This window comes from Rhagoletis pomonella, unplaced genomic scaffold (genome assembly GCF_013731165.1).
Source record: "Rhagoletis pomonella isolate Grant_MI unplaced genomic scaffold, Rhpom_1.0 Rhpom_scaffold_00015, whole genome shotgun sequence".
In the NCBI taxonomy this organism is placed as follows: Eukaryota; Metazoa; Arthropoda; class Insecta; order Diptera; family Tephritidae; genus Rhagoletis; species Rhagoletis pomonella.
In genome coordinates, this window is record NW_023458569.1 from 3,884,301 (window position 1) to 3,902,863 (window position 18,563).

The 18,563-nt window shown below is 37.8% G+C and overlaps 1 protein-coding gene across 7 annotated transcripts in view; it reads left to right on the forward strand.

The window, feature by feature from the left end:
• The window catches only part of LOC118749382 (transmembrane protein KIAA1109 homolog), a 556,935-nt gene that overhangs the window by 364,980 nt on the left and 173,392 nt on the right, over positions 1-18,563 (forward strand). For 5 of the 7 annotated variants that reach the window (XM_036484182.1, XM_036484183.1, XM_036484184.1 and 2 more), the window contains 3 exons: positions 15,467-15,656; positions 15,719-15,883; positions 15,948-16,200. In XM_036484182.1, the coding sequence (XP_036340075.1) occupies positions 15,467-15,656; positions 15,719-15,883; positions 15,948-16,200 (608 nt within the window). The remainder of the gene's footprint in view (positions 1-15,466; positions 15,657-15,718; positions 15,884-15,947; positions 16,201-18,563) is intronic. The other 2 variants (XM_036484185.1, XM_036484188.1) reach the window with 1 other exon arrangement.

Consider the following 18,563-nt stretch of genomic DNA (forward strand, 5'->3'; position numbering starts at 1 on the left):
GCTCACGTTGCCCAGAGTGCGCGAACGAGGACGCAAGAGTCGGGATTGAGTATAGCCATGCAACTGTAACGGCATACCCAGCGCAACGACTATACCCCATTGCACTCCCGCAACGACTATACCCCATGGCAGTCCACTTTTACTTTGTTGAATTATATGATTATCGAGAAGTTTCTGGATTTCTGTATTCACAAAATCGTTATCTGACATGGGATAAGGATACTGTTTAGTCCAAATAGGATCTTCATTATTAGTACTAATAGTTGCTTGGATAGTTGTGGTAAAAGGTAGGACTTCACTAATTTCGTAATTCTTCCTCATCATTTCCCTAATATCATCCTCATATTCTTTGTTATTTATTGTGTAATTTATTTTTTGTTCATCTTCTGCTTTCACAATTTTCTTTTGGTACTTTAAACTGTAGTCGAATAGGTTTATTTCTGCTTTTATAACTCTTAAGTCCTTGTTCACCTAACGGGTGATTTTTTTGAGGTTAGGATTTTCATGCATTAGTATTTGACAGATCACGTGGGATTTCAGACATGGTGTCAAAGAGAAAGATGCTCAGTATGCTTTGACATTTCATCATGAATAGACTTACTAACGAGCAACGCTTGCAAATCATTGAATTTTATTACCAAAATCAGTGTTCGGTTCGAAATGTGTTTCGCGCTTTACGTCCGATTTATGGTCTACATAATCGACCAAGTGAGCAAACAATTAATGCGATTGTGACCAAGTTTCGCACTCAGTTTACTTTATTGGACATTAAACCAACCACACGAATGCGTACAGTGCGTACAGAAGAGAATATTGCGTCTGTTTCTGAGAGTGTTGCTGAAGACCGTGAAATGTCGATTCGTCGCCGTTCGCAGCAATTGGGTTTGTGTTATTCGACCACATGGAAGATTTTACGCAAAGATCTTGGTGTAAAACCGTATAAAATACAGCTCGTGCAAGAACTGAAGCCGAACGATCTGCCACAACGTCGAATTTTCAGTGAATGGGCCCTAGAAAAGTTGGCAGAAAATCCGCTTTTTTATCGACAAATTTTGTTCAGCGATGAGGCTCATTTCTGGTTGAATGGCTTCGTAAATAAGCAAAATTGCCGCATTTGGAGTGAAGAGCAACCAGAAGCCGTTCAAGAACTGCCCATGCATCCCGAAAAATGCACTGTTTGGTGTGGTTTGTACGCTGGTGGAATCATTGGACCGTATTTTTTCAAAGATGCTGTTGGACGCAACGTTACGGTGAATGGCGATCGCTATCGTTCGATGCTAACAAACTTTTTGTTGCCAAAAATGGAAGAACTGAACTTGGTTGACATGTGGTTTCAACAAGATGGCGCTACATGCGATTCTATGGCCATTTTGAGGGAAAACTTCGGAGAACAATTCATCTCAAGAAATGGACCGGTAAGTTGGCCACCAAGATCATGCGATTTGACGCCTTTAGACTATTTTTTGTGGGGCTACGTCAAGTCTAAAGTCTACAGAAATAAGCCAGCAACTATTCCAGCTTTGGAAGACAACATTTCCGAAGAAATTCGGGCTATTCCGGCCGAAATGCTCGAAAAAGTTGCCCAAAATTGGACTTTCCGAATGGACCACCTAAGACGCAGCCGCGGTCAACATTTAAATGAAATTATCTTCAAAAAGTAAATGTCATGGACCAATCTAACGTTTCAAATAAAGAACCGATGAGATTTTGCAAATTTTATGCGTTTTTTTTAAAAAAAAAGGTATCAAGCTCTTAAAAAATCACCCGTTAGTATCATATCAAATTCTTGTAGCTCATCAATTTCAAAAAAGGCATATGATGACTAAACAAAGGTATAATTTTTTTAGATTTCAATAATGAATATCCGTAAATAGTTTTTGTTTTTATAGGTTTAATAGGTACTGACTTACCAATATTACAGTTGATACTTATATAATTGTTTGTAGATCCTGTGTCGATTAAGATAGTAACGGGTGTGCCTGTAAGACCGCACTTTATTTGAATACAGGGCAACCCGTTCACTCGCCTAAAAAAGTACTTCCGGTTTCGTACTGTTCTTCGAAATGAGATGTGGTAGATTCGGCTTCAGTTTGATGAGGTTGGTTGATCCTTTGCTGCTTGTATTGATTGAAGTTGTGTGAGGAAGGGTTTCTTTCCCTTTTGAAAGGATTCTGATATCCCTGTTGATGTTGACTATGCCGCATAAACTGCCTAGAGTTGTCCACTTCCATAGGTATCGGTTTATTTAAACGGTCGTTGTGTGGAATAAATTTGTTGCGTTGCACATGTATCCCTGGATTATATGTTGGGCGTTCATTTCGTTGAGGGAAGCGTTCTTCTCCTGGGTGGCTTCTTGTTTGTTGTTGTTGTTGTTGTTGTTGTAGCGGCTACAACAACCCCGCCCAGATCGGTTGGTATCTCAGTCGTTGTCGTCAAGTTCCACTAACGGCAACCCTAGGAAGCGTGCAGCTTCTGTGGGATCTGTCCACAGGGGCAGGGCCGTTAGGGTTGTCGGGTTTTCCGGGCATGCGAAGAGATGGTTCGAGTCATGTGGGGTCTCTCCGCATGCCGGACATTCGTTTGGCACATCCTCATTCAGCCTACTCAAGTAGGAGTTTAACCTGCTGCAGTAGCCGGAGCGAAGTTGAGCAAGTGTAGTGCGTGTCTCCCGAGGCAGATGAAGCTCTGTCTCGTCAATGTCCGGGGGTGTATGCCTAGAACGGCATTCACAGGTCTAGAGTCTACATAACTCGAGACTGAGTCCCTGTGAATGCCGTTCAGGGCCTGTCTTGTTTGTTGGACATACCCTGGTTGCGGGTGGCTTCTTGATTGTTGGGCATATCTTGGTTGCGTTTCAAATTGTTGATTATGGTTATCGTGGTGAACTGTGCTGGCAATAGCATACGCATGCTCTAAGTCTCTTGGGTTTTGGCTGTACAACGTTCCACTTGTGTATCTGCTATTCAGTCCCATAATGAATGTACGAACAGCTTCTTGGTTTGCATATGTTTTCATGGCTTCACCGTTTTGTTCATGCGACATTTCAATTTTTGAAAGCGCAAGGTTAAGTGCTTTATTAATTTCGCTATGGTATTCGGATAAATTCTTTCTTCCTTGATAAATTTTTTTCATCTCGTCTTATAACACATACAAGAGTCTTTGGTCCGCAAACGTATAATCCAATCGATTTATAGTCGAATAAAGTTTAATTTCGTGTTGTGATTGCTAAGTATGTCGGCTCCTGTTCCTATCACTGTTGTACGGATGATCCCCACTGCACTGTAATATCTAGGATGTCCTGTGAACGCTTTGATGTCATCCATAAACTTCCAGACTTGTGATCTCCATGAACGATACGCGTTTTTGTCCCCATCAAACTTGGGTAAAACTTTGAATAGCTCCAAATCGATTTCGTTGGCGTTTGTTATTGCAATAGGGATCTCCTCGTGTTCTGTAATGGTGGTGATATTGTGGAAGGCGGTTTGGTTTTCTTTTACAGTACTATGCTCCTGTTGTAGGGAATTTACTTGTGTTAAGGCATCAATTTGTGCTCTTAGTTGTGCTGCTTCGGCCATATTTGTTGTGTCTTCTCTTCTTTGAAATCTTAAAGGGGAGAAATGGGGTTTGTTAACACTTCGTAGTCGTTTGGTAGAATTATCGGATAGGAATGCTTTCATTCCGCGGTGAATCATGGACTTCTTCGAAATTTTTTATTGTTCCGTTTTTCAAGAATGGTTGTGTTATTTCACTTTTTCAGAAACTGTTTTTTTCTCTTTCTTCAAGACCGTGGAATTTATGGTTTCCTGTATTTCAAGGATTTTGGTTTTAGATGACAAAACGTATTGTCATCCCGGTTGAGCCCCCAGTTAATATCGTTTACACGATATGAGTTCAAAAAAATATATGTTTTCTCTGCACGGTGAGTGTGCATTCTTTATTTACATATTCTTAAGACTTCTTTACATTTTGAATTCTTAGTTCTATTTATACTATTTAAATGCGGCGGTGGTTATCGCAGTGGAAAATTCTATTGCTAGTTGTTTACTAGTATTTATCTGTTGCTCAGCTTGTTTACTAGTATTTGTCCTTTGTTTACTTGTCTATTGTTTCGTGTTTATCTGTGTTTTCTTGTGGGAAATTCCGTTCGGGTCGCTGCCTGATACTGGTTGTATCGATAACGCATTCGCTGCATGTTAGAACGTGTTATGTCGTGACGTCAGCGGTGGCGTTGCAAACATCCCTTAGCTCGCTGGTGGACCCATCGCTTGAGTTGGTCGAGCTGTCGCTCGAGCTGGTTGAGCTGCTGCTCGTTGAACGCCACTCTGTAGGGACTGCTTCCTTCGCTGCGACGGAGAGTGCATCGCCCATACCTGTGGTTATCCTGCCGAGAATACAGTCGGGTGTTGATGAGGTGCGCCCGATCGGATACGCCCTTGCGGCGGCTTCTGCCCAGGCGGCGGTGCATCTGGGGATTTGGTGAGCGTTAATGGCTCGTCGGGCTGACGTGTGTGCGGCGGCTGCCGGTGTGGTAGCCGTAGGCGCCGTTAGGGTGCGCGTGGTGCTGACGATGGCGCGTGCAGCGGTTACTGGCGTGGTAGCCGTAGATCAGAGGTTCCCAAACCTTTTTTCCCGTAGACCCCTTTCAAAAAATTACTCTTTTCGGTGGACCCCCTGCTGATACATTTCTAAATATTCCCAAAGCTCGTAAAAAAATGAAATGTGAAGATTAGATCTAACTATGTAAATTTGCATAGCGGTTGAATTCCAAAACTAAATTCGGGGTGGCCAAAATAAAACTAAAATATTTTCTTTCTATTATTTTCTATTTCTATTTATTAAGATAATGTGATAACACACTTGCATGTTTTAAAAAATAGAGCTCGTAAATCCATCAAAATACTCTCTCGCTCTGAGGAGTTATATTTTTAAAGAGCACTTCGAGCCCTAGCGTTATTTACATTATCTTCATATCCATAAACTCATGAAATGTTCGACTCACTCATGACTTTGTACGTGGAGTATTTGTAAAATAGTTTAATTGTGTTGATGGCATCATTTTTATTTTTGTCGCTCCAAATGTTAAAGTAGACCGAAAAATATTTATGACCCACATTTTTAAAACACAAAACTTAAAATACCAAAACGTCTACGCCTTTTAGCCAAACTTTTAATTCAGAAACTGACAATAGAGAAAAGAACGAGTCTAAAAAATCGATGACAAATAATCAAGCAAGCAAGAAGCACAAAAAGTGTTCCACTGTCTCATCCTCTTCAAGGCAGGATGGGCAAATGGATTTGTCATTTACGCTTATCACAGTCAGGTGTTTGTGCCACGTGAAGTGACCAGTCAGCAGTCTAACATGTTGTCTGCTCAGTGAGAGCAAAAAACTAGATAGACCTTGAGATAGAGATTGAAGGCAACATGAGTTTTGCCCACCTAAATCCACTCGATGCCTCCCAGTCATTGCTGAGCGAAGTATTCCCCGTTTCTAATGGTTGCTTCGATAGTCGAAAGTGGTCTAAGCCAATTCTGGTAAAATGGTCAGATGTCTCAGTACCAGGTACTCCTGATCCCTGGCACCCAGAGTAAAGCAAGCTCGTTATGCTTACCACCATAATTTAGTCGAGACTTGCATCGTCGGACTAGTTTGGAAGTAGTAAGAGGGCTGGCCAAAGCCTTAAGTGCGGCTTGGTTGTCTCTGCAGACACGTAAACTCTTTCCCCTCCATCTATGTTTCACTACGTAGTCCATGGCTTTGAGGATTGCAATTACCTCAGCCTGGAAGACCAATACATATTCCCCAACAGAAAAGTGAAGAATGGTGATACCATTAACTTCGAAAAAGAGCCGAGGTCATGACCCAGAGTCATTTTGGAGCAATCAGTGAAGACTCGACAATGTGTGAGTCCGGTCACAGTGATTGAATTAACATTATAGAATCTCTTCAACAAAGGTAAGCATTGAAACTACACAAGTGCTTAAATCTCTGCCGCCAGCAACTTCCGTCGCGCCCTCTTAGTGTTTTACCAACATCCGGTTCTTTTTAGTCTGCAGGTGGCCTTTAAGGCTTTCCCACCTATGAAAACACAAAGTGACCGTTAGTGCAGCGGTGCGACAAGAGCACAATACACCACTAAAAAAATTAAAGTTAAATAAAGAAGCTATCAAGAAACCATTATTTTGGTTCCTTTACCCACTTACAACTCATGGACCCTCATATTTTTTTTACGCCAACGTGGGGTCCACCTGGACCACTTTGGGAATCACTGGCGTAGACACTGTGAGGGCACGCTTGGTGATGACGCTGTTGTGGCGGATGCTAGATGTCTTGCTTGCGCGTTAGTCGCGTATGTGGTGACGGCGAGTACCGTGGCAGCGCGTTTCGCGTCGACTGCGGCGCGGCGTGCGGCGGCAGTGCTCGTCAGTTCCGCGTGCCTCGCTGCGGGGTCGGCGCGTGCAGTCGCGACGTTTCGTACACCGGCGGTGGGCTGCGGCCCTAGGACTTGGGGACGAGGACGTTTTTCCTTCTCCTCCTCCACGAGTTCGCGTACCCGCTTTACGCTGCTCTTCCATCTCTCGCTGCGGTCCATAGTTTTTTTTCATGTTGTATTATAATTTTCTAAAAAGCTCCGAAATCCTCGTGTTCACTCTTTGGTGGTTCGCGGTTGAATGACTGGTTGGAGTGACGTGTTAATTCAACGTTAATAAATAATTCAATTATTGTTTTTTTTCTTTTTTGGTCTTTTTTTATTAGCCTCCTCGCGCTTGTGTAGCCGCGCTGGTATGGTACGTTTTTAATTCTGCGATGTTGGCCGTCTTCTCCCTCCATACAAGATTGCTCCTATCAGAGAGGATTTTTGAGAGTAATTTTTGTGTGACGTCACACTGGTGTATTTGCGAGATAGAAATGCCAAAACGCGAGCAGGAATGAAGGAAGAAGAATCAATTTTTCAAGAAAAACGCAAACAAGTTGCACAAGTGTGACGTCATAATTCGTCAAATTCAGTGAGAGCAGAATAGTGGTACCGAGATGGGCGCCACCTTTGTCCTCTACAACAGGCTTTCCCAAAGTGGGTGCCGCGAGCGTATGCCTGGGGTGCCGCTAGTGGCTACAGTATACTAGTGGTGCGGGCAAATTCTTTAAACTTTCCATACACAACGCAAGCGGTTTGATCAAACTTCAACATGGTGGCCAGAAAATCAAAAAATTTTGATTTTTATTTAAATTACCTTCAGCGGCTCGTCAAACCCCATACACAACAAAAATGGCTTGCAGCAAAGGGATATCTGGCTTGGTTTGTCAAGCCGCTTGTGTGGTGTATTTCGCTCTTAAGCGTAGCTCACCAGTACGTTTTGTCAACGAAAAATTGGATCAGAAAATTTTCAGAAAAATAGCCGAAAACGCACCCTTTTCACAACCATTTTCGGTATTTTTGTAGACCTAATCCGCGTTTCATCCACTTTTATTCCCGTTTTCGGATTAATTTTCGAATTTTTTACTGGCTGGGCCGTTCTGGTAACAAGCGCAGCAGGTTCGCGCACGTGTATATGTTACTTATTATTTGGAACTTCACAATCACACTGTGAAAGAGCGAATCAACACGATTTTAGTGGCAGTCGAGAACGAACTTATAAAAAGTTTGAAAACTTGTGAATTTTTTAGTTTGCAACTTGACGAAAGTACCGACTTAGTGGGACATAATGTTCTTGTGTTAGTGAGGTACCCATTCGCAATTCGAATCGAAGAAGAACTTTTGATGAGCGAAGTACTTGAGACTTACACCACGAAAATTTTTAAAGCTATCGACAAATTTGTACAGAAAAACGCAGCAAGTGTGCGGATATTTGCAGTGGTTGGAAAAACGAAATGATTGATGTCTATGATGAAGCAAGAGGCAGAAAATGCCACGAGAAGTCACTGTATGATCCGTCGGTGTATTCCCTGGCGACCAGGAAGATGCCGCCACTAGATTTAAAACCCGTATTGGATGACGATGCGAAGATAACAGAGGCTTGCAAAATTGAAATACATCTTTGGTGTTTTGTAGCACGTCGAGTTTTTTTTATTGGTGACATGTATATTCTAGAATGTTTAGCAATTTGCATGAAAAGCCCATAAATAAAGAAAGTAAAGCCTGCTATACAGTTCAATTAGAACGTGAGCGTGAGCTCGTTATTTTGACCGATATCTTCGTTATTACTTAACTTTTTGCAATAGTTGATGCATGAAAAGATAGGGAAATAAAAAATCTTTCAGAATTATAGAATAAAAACTGATTTCAAATGCATAATATGCCTTTTTTTCAAGCGCACACTCAACTGTGTGCGTACGCAAAGCATTCGCATGTGAACGACAAATTTTGACAGATGTATGTGAGCGTCCACAAGAATACAAATGGAATTCTTTAAGGGCCATTCACATACAACTTTCCTCGCTTTGCTTGACAGTTCAAACTTTGACAACAAAGCGCGAAAAGCAGAAGTTATGCTACAATAAACGCTTTGACAGCTTTTGTGTTCTCCTTTTCCTCAAAATTTTTTATCTGTCAAATTGATAGCAATATATAATATGCATTAATAATTGCAATAAAAATTCCTATTTACCCTATTTTTGTCATTAAATGCAAATGCAAGCGCACAAGAAAAGATAAATGTAGACAGCTGATTGCCAAAGCGGGCAAAAGTTGAGAGTTGCCCAAGATTTTGCTTGGTTTTGCTTTGCTCTGCTTCAAACGTTTCTTATGTGAGCATACTCATGCATATGCCTACATCGATCTTATATGTCGAAGCAAAGAACTATCAAGCAAAGCGAAGAAAGTTGTATGTGAATCAGCCTTAAAGGTATTGGCCCAATGCAGGCTTGCTTTGCTTGCCTCGCTTTGATAACTGTCAGAAGTTATTTGGAATATACTAAAATATATGAAGGCTGGCCAAATGGCAGCTTTTCTTCACTTGCTTTAAGCGCCTCAAAGTTTCAAATAGGCAAATGTTTTATTTGAAAGCGTTTCGTAGGCTTTTGACAAAAAGGTATATTCCCGTTCTAAATCAATTCAAACAAACTGCTGCAGACTTGTATGTACAAAAATTTTCTTACGTAATTAAAAAAAGTATATATAATATAACTTATTTAAAGTTTAATAAAAATGATTATATGTTTCCATATTTACATTTAACATATCGCTGGCTGAAAAGTTGCTAAGTCCACTTTTACAAATTTTACAGGAACTTTGAATACAACATTTTGCGTGTTTAAAGCAAAGCAAAACTCCATATGAATCAAAAGGATTCGATCTCTGTTAAAAAATTTCGTATTATTTTGGCCTTATCGGATTTTCGGTGCCTCTTCTGGACTTAGACAATTTGCCTTTCATTGAATATAAATGAGAGAAAATAAAACAAGTACATTAATCCTTAATTTCTCTTGCTAGCTAGCGATATTTATTATGTCAAACTACTGGTCAGTCGTCTCTTGAAAAATTGGAGTTTTTTTTATTTTTAATAAATGTACCTGCATTCAAATTCGCATCAATTTAAAAATAAATCTGAAAAGATTGTATTTTTTTAGTTTTCTGGAATTTTGTGGGAAAATTATTCTTAGTGTAAGGGAACATACCTTAATTTTTTAACTACATAGCTGGTAGCTTTGACAGCGTACCAAGCCGTCATTTGGCCAAACGAGTTTTTGAAGTAAATGTCAGAGCAACCAGCTGTGTAGTTAAAGGCCCCTATTATGAGTAGCATTCGATCTTCCACTGTGGTCGAAAGTGCTTATCGAACGAATTTTCATTTGGTATTATAGCGCTTATTCGATGAATTCGCTTGTTTAGGTTGTTCACAATAGTATATTTTTCACCGCTGAGAAGCTTTGTTTACAGATCGAGCAAACTAAATAGTGTGCTTATACATATGTACATATGTAAATTTGTGCAAATTAAAATGAAATAAAAAAGGAAGTGAGTTTATAAAAGCGTGGTCAAAAAAATTTTAATTAGCAGAACGGAGTTCTGGTTGAACGATTCGTCAGAGGATGAGGGCTCAAAAAACTGGCCAGGAGCAGAAAGGGTGAGAGTTTAAGTGCAGTGTTTCGAACATGATACAAAAAAGAAGGTAGTTTCATTACTACTATTTTTTGATTATAAAGCAGATTTTTGACATTTCTCCAGATGAAAACATTAAGTATAGCTTTGCCACATTGTAATTTTTTGGGCATGGAGATTTTTTATTAAATATTTGGGATTTATTAGAAGGGAATAATGTACATATAAAAATGTCAAGTTAAATTGTCCGATGAACAAATTTAAAAGATTTTATTAACCATTTAAATATCCTACAGAGATGAGATAATAAAGTAAAATTCAGTTTTGACAATTTTATTTATAAAAAAGCTTTAGAGGGTAATAAATAATAATGCTTTGTTTTCCAAAGTCATTTTATTCTAAACGAACAAAACATGAAACAAAGCATTAATTTAGGTTATAATTTTATTTACACTTTTGCAGATATTTAAATATTTACACTCCTTTATTTTTCTGTTCAAGTATCTTATTCTAAAAAAGGTTATCCTAAAAAAGAACACTTTTGGATTTTTTTCTAATTTTATTTTGGTATTGATTAGCAAATTGTAAATAGATAATTTGGAGCAATAAGGAGTAAATGTCCATTCATTTTGACCAAAATTGTCTTAGTTCCTTCAAACATTTCAAAAACTGTAATCTATGTAAAACTGTGGGCCATGGTGCAGGGCAGGAATTTTAGCATTTAACTTAGATGGCCGATTTTGACACGCTGTGAGTCTGAGGTTTGTGCCACTGAACCATATCTGACAGCAGGTTGGCGCTCCTCGCATTGAAATTCTAAGAGCTCACCGGTAGCATATATTCCCTACACAAACCTACACAAAGGAAACTGCTCGGGGACCTGTAGCACCAGGGCCCTCCATTGCTCTGCGATGAAGTTCGATTAGGAGTAACTGGATATACGAAAAGTAAATTACATGCTAAATCGTTTATCAACATGAAGAACCAATCCGATCCTTCTTCTTACAAGGTACGAAGTAAATTAAAGACTTACTTGGGCGTTAATTTTACTCCAAATTAACGTTTGCGAAGCACATCTACTTTATTGTGTCCAAATCCTTTTACCATGATTGGCTTTATAATGAATACAAATGTATATTTAATACTAAATAGTTTTTGCGTTTTTTTAATTTCACGGAAGGTTGCTTTTGTTGCAAATATAAAGAGGTGCACATGTATAAATTTTAATTTTCCTAGCTGCTCGCAACAAAGACAAATTTTCTGTTCATTTTGTGATTTATTTATTTTTGACAAAAAAAATATTTTTGGGACTACGTATTTTAGCACGAAATGTCACAATCTGCTTAATTGTCAGGTAGTTAATATGGCGCCCGAAAAGTGACAATGAAACTAACGCGAATATCGAATGCAACTCATAATAGGGGCCAAAAAGTCAAGGTCTGTTTCCTTACACTAAGAATAATTTTGCCATCAAATTCCAGAAAATTAAAAAAAAAGAAATACAAAACCATCCCTTCAGATTTATTTTTAAATGAATGTGAATTAATTTTTGCATTTCAAAGGAATGATAACAATTATACATACATATATTACTACATATATGTACATTTATTAGAAACAAAAAACTCAAAAAAAAATCGATTTTTCAAGAGACGACTTACCAGTAGCTTGACATCATAAATATCGCTAGCTTTGTGTGAAAAGTTGATAAGTCTGCATTTTATGAAGCCTCAAATTTTGACATAGAATGTAAGAGAAATTAAGGACTAAGGTACTTGTTTTGTTTTTTCTCGTTTATATTCAATGAAAGATAAATTTTATAAGTCCAAAAGAGGCCCTGAATATGCAATAAGGCCAAAATAATACGAAATTTTTTAACAGAGATCGAATCCTTCTGATTTTTATGGAGTTTTGCTTTGCTTTAAACACGCAAAATGTTGTATTCAAAGTTCCTGTAAAATTTGTAAAATGGGACTTAGCAACTTTTCACTTTAAGCCAGCGACATGTTAAATATAAATATGGAAGCATAGATTACTTTTTATTAAACTTTGAATTACTAATATTATACATATATTTTTTTAAATTACGTAAGACAATTTTTGTACATAAAAGTCTGCAGCAGTTTGTTTGAATTGATTTATAACGGGAACATATCTTTTTGTCAAAAGCCCACGAAACGCTTTCAAATAAAACATTTGCCTATTTGAAACTTTGAGGCGCTTAAAGCAAGTGAAGCAAAGCTGCCATTTGACCACCCTTCATACGTTTTAGTCTATTCCAAATAACTTTTGACAGTTTTCAAAGCTAAGCAAGCAAAGCAAGCCTGCATTGGGCCAGCGCATTTTGCCTTTGCGAACGTTCACGCTAGCGCTCGCATTCAACTGTATAGCAAGCTTAGATCAGTGAAACGTATGTAACTTCGGTTCCACCAGCAATTTAAATGGGAAATTATTTTTTATTTTCTGTCAATTTCCATATAAAATTCCAAAATTTAAAACCATTTTTCACTTAAATTGCTTTTGTGAAATTGCCTGTAAAAGTTGTTTTCTTAGCGTTAACGCGCATTACCAGCGTTAACTTGGAAGGTTTAGAAAAAAGCTTTGTCGAATATTTTTCCAACATTGACTCTGAGGATGTCTACAGCTGGATAACAAACCCGTTTTCATGCGACCCGAAAAGTAAACCTACTGAGATGACAAATTAAGCTTTTGAAAACCTTCTGGATATCAGTGAAGACAGCACTTTGAATATTAAATGCTACGAAGGGGGGCCAAGAGAGTTCTAGAATCTAGATGAAGAAAACACTTCTGTTGGCAAGATCGCACTAAAAATGCGAGTGACTTTTACTTTTACATTTCTATGTGAGACTGCATTTTCAACAAATGCTTGCATAAACAAGTAATTTTTAAGCAAAAAACAAAACCGACTTCAATTCCCATATAAGAATTTAAGATTATCGTTAATCTTTTCATGATCCAATGATCAGATTTAAACCAAATTTGAATGGTACCACCTGTGAGGTAACACTTGTCTTTAAAAAAAAAAAAAGAATTATAGTAATCGGTTAACGTGGTCCAAAGTTATGCGATAACATACATAAAAAAACTAATAAAAATATTCCGACGAATTGATAACCTTCTTCTTTTTGTGAAGCCGGTTAAAAACAAATACACCAGCAAGCTCTCAGCGTCAAATGATTTCAGGGAAAAATTGTCAAAGCTCCCAATAAACTTAAAGCTAATACCATGATAAAAACATAGTAAGGTAAAACCCAAGGCATAACAAGGTAGAAGGGATTTCGACATTTCTCTCTTTTGAACTGCGACTGAAATGTCAACTCTTAACCCTATACTATTCAAAAATTTTTTTTTATATAAATTTTCAATTGTGAGCTGTGCGACTGATTTCAAATACATATAAAAAGAAAAGGAATTGCGAGCGGTGCGTTGTGTTTGTCAAGAGCCTGGACAAAAAACTTGTGCGTTATTTTAAACATTCGGATTGTCAAGTGAAGCGGCAACGGTGGGCAAATTGCTGCGATGTTTCATTAGGAGACTCTTCACGTGTGGTCGAGACTTTATTTGTTGCCCATCGCAGCCGAGTATTTCTAAGTGGACGCGTTTGGTCCCAGGTGCAGGATTTATCATACCGAATATGAAAAGAAAATCTCCCTTTCATATACATACATGGATAGGCCAAACTTCAAATGGTGGTCTGATAAAACCTAAACCAGTATTCCTTGTTGACATAAAGAAACTGAAAGTAATTTTTAATAAATTTAATGGAAAGGAAATTTCGAATAGCAAAAATTTAATAAGTATTTCAATAAAAAAATAAATGCTCAAAAACATTGGGATAGTAAAAGCAAGAAAATTGTCAAAACGGTTTTATAAATGAGTGTGTTTCATTTAGTGTGTAATTTTGTGTAAGTATGCATTCCCATATTTACATTAAACCCAAAATTCAATAAATAAAATGAAGCTGATTCTAATGAGATTTTAAATATTTTCATATTTACAAAAACTTTCATTTCAAAGATGTTGAGTTCTATCAAATATGGTAAATGCATAACAAAGGGTTAATTTCTCTGTTTTCACTTCTACCTTGTTGAATATGCCTTGGTAAAACCGTTCTCTCAATTCGTCGGCCAACATTTTAAAATCATATAAAATTGAGAGTAAAAAAAAGGAATTTTTCAAAGCTGTTGTTGTTTGAGATTGAAAATGAGAATGTGTGTGTGAGCTTGTGTCTAAAATTTTAAAATTAAAATGCTTGCAAACGTCAAGAATATGAAAAATTCCTCTCAGCGGTTCTACCTTCTTATTTTTTTATCATGGCTACTAATAATAATACTAATAATGGCTATAAATAATACTACGTTCAAACTGACGAGCTAAAAATGTTAAATTGGCTTGAACCAGTTAAAGGCCTGTATGCAGTTCTCAAGAAAAGCTAAAATTCCATACAAAATGACGTACAAGAAATGGCTAAGAAATTTTCCATTGTTCTTGAGGAAAGAGTGAGGCAACAGGCTGTGAAGTATCAAAAATGTCAAAATTCCTTGGACACACACACGAAATAATGGCAAATTTTTCTTGACCGATTTCTTGAGAGCTACATACCACCCTTAAATGAACAAAACATGTTCATAAACAAGTTAAATTGAAAATTGAACCAGTTAAATCATTTAACTCGTTTGAGTTGTATCAGAAAGCTTTCTGCTCCGGCCAATCAGAAAGACCCAAAAGCTTTCATTTGACACGCCAGCGTTCAAAAAATTTATATTCTCAAAAATATTAAATTTAAAACTATCAAAAAATATCAATATTGTATGCATGTCTCCCCACCAAAATAGAGGCCAAGCCGGTAATTAGTTATTTCCCATCAGGTATCTTCGTACGCAGAGATAAATAGTGCATACGAACTAAATATTTTAAAGTCTCTAAGTAATCCGTATGCATTAATATCATGAAGCAGACATTCGCACAAAACAAATTGAAACACACTTGATTTTGAATATTTTTTTTTCGAATTTTTATTGGTAATCAAACAACCGTCAAAGTTAACTCAAAATGTTCAGTGTGGACGATTGTGTTTTCCAAAAAGCTCCTTTGCTCTACGTCGTGATATATTCATACATAATCTGTTGACATAGATTCACACATTTTTATGCACAAAATGGCATTTGTTGTATAGTACACTCCGAGCGCGCCTTCCTCGTTCACTCGTTTGGCCTAGCCGAGTGAGTATACAGAGTATACTCAACTCAGTACTGTGAGCAGTGTTGCTAGAACTTTTTGGGCCGACCGGCTAAATTGGGTAGAAAACCGAACCAAATGTTGCAACAAAAAAATTAGTTTTGGGCGAGACGAAGTTTACCGGGTACGCTAGTTCATTATTATTTTTTATTATGTCGCTACTTTCCAGACTAGATTGGAATCTTCTGAGCACAGCTTCTCCCGCCATCACTGCCTGGATGAACCCCAGCAACCGCTTAGCTATTAAAATTGTATCACTAATGCGGGCCTTGCATACGCGCCAAACCGCCATAGCCGCCTGTCTAATGGCAGATGCGTTGGATAACGAAAAAATTAAGCGCAGTCCCAAAATCAAAAAGGTTTGAATAGTTCGAAAATACAAGTGGTGAAGCATTTATAATTTCCTTCGGTTGAATCACAGAGTCGCTATGTCAACAACTACACGCTGCTTTCGAAAACTTTACAAGAGGATCCGAGTTGTCAACTCTGCTTTATAATGCAAAAACTAGTGCTAGACGAAGGTGTACAAAAAGTCGAGCAAATCTTCCAGAAAAGTGACGTGCCACATTTGAATACGTTGCGTCAGGTTTGTTTCTGCTCGACACAAAACTACTTATGACAATTAATATGAAGAAACTTACTCATTTTAGGGCGTCATTGTGCTGAGCCGGCAGTGGAAGAACACACTTTACAATCCAATACTTTTTGAACATCAGTATAAGAATAAATTGGCACGGCCGATTAATGTGACATTTTCATTTCCGCAGCAGGAGGAAGATTGCGATGATGTGGAATGTGAAGGTGAAGCAGATATGAGTGTATATGCCGGAGTCAGCGATAATCCTGAAGAGAGTGAGAATGCTTTATTACTTGGGCAAACACAGCATCATCGAAATCATATTGGTATTTTTGATTAACCATCTCTCAGCAAACACAATTGCGTCTTCCCCTAATTTTATTTTGACTTTCGAGGAGAATACGTATACACATTTTTCTACAATTGTACGCTTTCATTTTAACATCAACAAATGCTTTAAATTCACAATGAGCATTACGTATGTACTTCATTCCTGTGCAAAAAAGTGCTATTTGCACTCCGAATAAAATTGTCCGTCATACAGTTTCCCCATATTGTAATAATAAAATTTTCAAATTAAATTTTTTTGTACCATATTAGTTCTGCATTACATGCCAGAGAATAATGAAAATGGCAAGGAAATTGTAAATGCGAGAAAATATGATTAAAGTTTGCCACAAAATAGATTTCCGTGTTGTTATCGCAAAATAGGTTTCCGGGTTGCAAAAACGGTTCAAATCCAACCGACATATTGCTCGAAAGAAAGGTTCTGCTAAACAGAAAGGGTTACATGATTGCGATTAGGCAAATACAATTTTTACCACACTACATAAAGATCCCAACATTGCTGAATAGAAGTTGGCAAGTAAGGTCAACTTCGCAGAATCTTTTTTTGTATAGAACTAAGAAAGAAGTAGGACTGAAGACATACAAGGTGGAAGAGTTCCAGATAAAAATTCTGTCATGAACGATACTACAAAAGAACGAGTTAAATTGCTGATAAAAATTTTTTGTCGGGAAATTCCTACGCTTCACAATGGTCGACGAGAAATACGTATTAGTGGATTTTGGGCACCTTCCAGGAGAAGAATTTCATACAGCCGAAATAGTGCTGAAAATTTTAGAGCAAAAAAGTCACGAAATTTCCCTGCAAATCTTTGTTTGCAGGCCGTCTGAATTTGTGGCACGAAAAGCGGCTCATTCGCGTCGTCCGGGACGATCAACAGTGATTTATAGACGAAGAAATGCTTACAAAAAAGATAGCTTCCATTCCTGCGCTTACATGATTTATCCACTATAGTTTCCACTAGATAAATGGAGGTAAAGAAACAAGTGGTAAGGACCTTCAAGATTTTTAAAGAAAGTGGTCTCCAGCAGCTGTGAGGGTGTCAGAGACTACCCTAAGCAAATGAGCGGGGTTCCAGAGAAACTAAAGTTTTTTATTATATATATTGATAACCTTCTCCTTTTGTGAAGTCGGTTGAAATAAAAGTTCTTGTTTCTTACCATTTGATATGAATTTGTTAATAATTCTAAACAAGTCATTGAACTAAATTTTTTTTAAGAAATTAATAAAAGCGAAAAAACTGTTTTTGTTCCAATTTGAATCGAATCGGACCATAAGTACGGGGTTTCCAAATACCGACTCCTGCGCCACCTATCAGCAAAGTTTTTTGTAGAGTTATTCCTTTTCAAACAAGCAATATGTATTCTAAACATAAACTTAATCGAACCATAGATAAAGGGTTTTGAAATATTTCGACCTCGCGCCACATAACGGCAAAATTTTTTGTGGAGCTACATATTTTCTTCCATGTAATGCAAATATGAACCATATCCAAGAATGAGAGAATACAAGATTGCGCCGATCAGAGAGGATTTTTGAGAATAACTTTTGTGTGACGTCACTGACTGGTGCAATTCCGAGCGAGAAATGCCAAAACGTGAGCAAGAATGGAAGAAGAAGAAAAAAATGTTGCGAGGAAAACGTAAACAAGTTGCACAAGTGTGACGTCATGCAAACAACGATTCTGTCAAACTCGTTAAGAGAGGAATAGCGGTCCGAGATCGGCGCAACCTTTGTATTCTCTCAATCGTGAACCATATCGGACCATAAATACGCGGTTTTCAAATATCTCGGCACCTGCGCCACCTAGCGTACTGGTTCATCTTTATTTGTATTGCATTGCCATCGGGTTCTGAGCTACGTTTGAAGTTTCAGTTCTCTAGCTTATCGGGAAGTTGGTTAAAAATTTATTGCAAGACTTGATTACACACTGGTGAAAGTAAATAAAAGCTTTTAAAATAATATGTTTTGGTTTTTGAAAATCTGACATCTGGTTCAAAACATATAATCATTTATGTAGCGGGCAATTTTATTCGGCACAGTCCTTATACTTATATACATTCAATGGTTACTTGAGTTCATTTCAGTTTATGATTGAAAGCTGCACTCTCCCCCACTCGCTCTCTTAATACCGTACGAAATACCATTGAGCCAGTTACTGAATCCATCGTACAAAATCTACGATTCTGAATGCTTGCTACGAATAAAAAAAACTGCTATCACTGAATCTGAGCAACTCGCAAACATTGTTGCCAAATTCGAATGCAACATTTTGAGGTTTCGAGATCTAGAGCAAAGTAAACAATACATTTTTAGTACCTTTCTAATGTATTCTAAGTGACA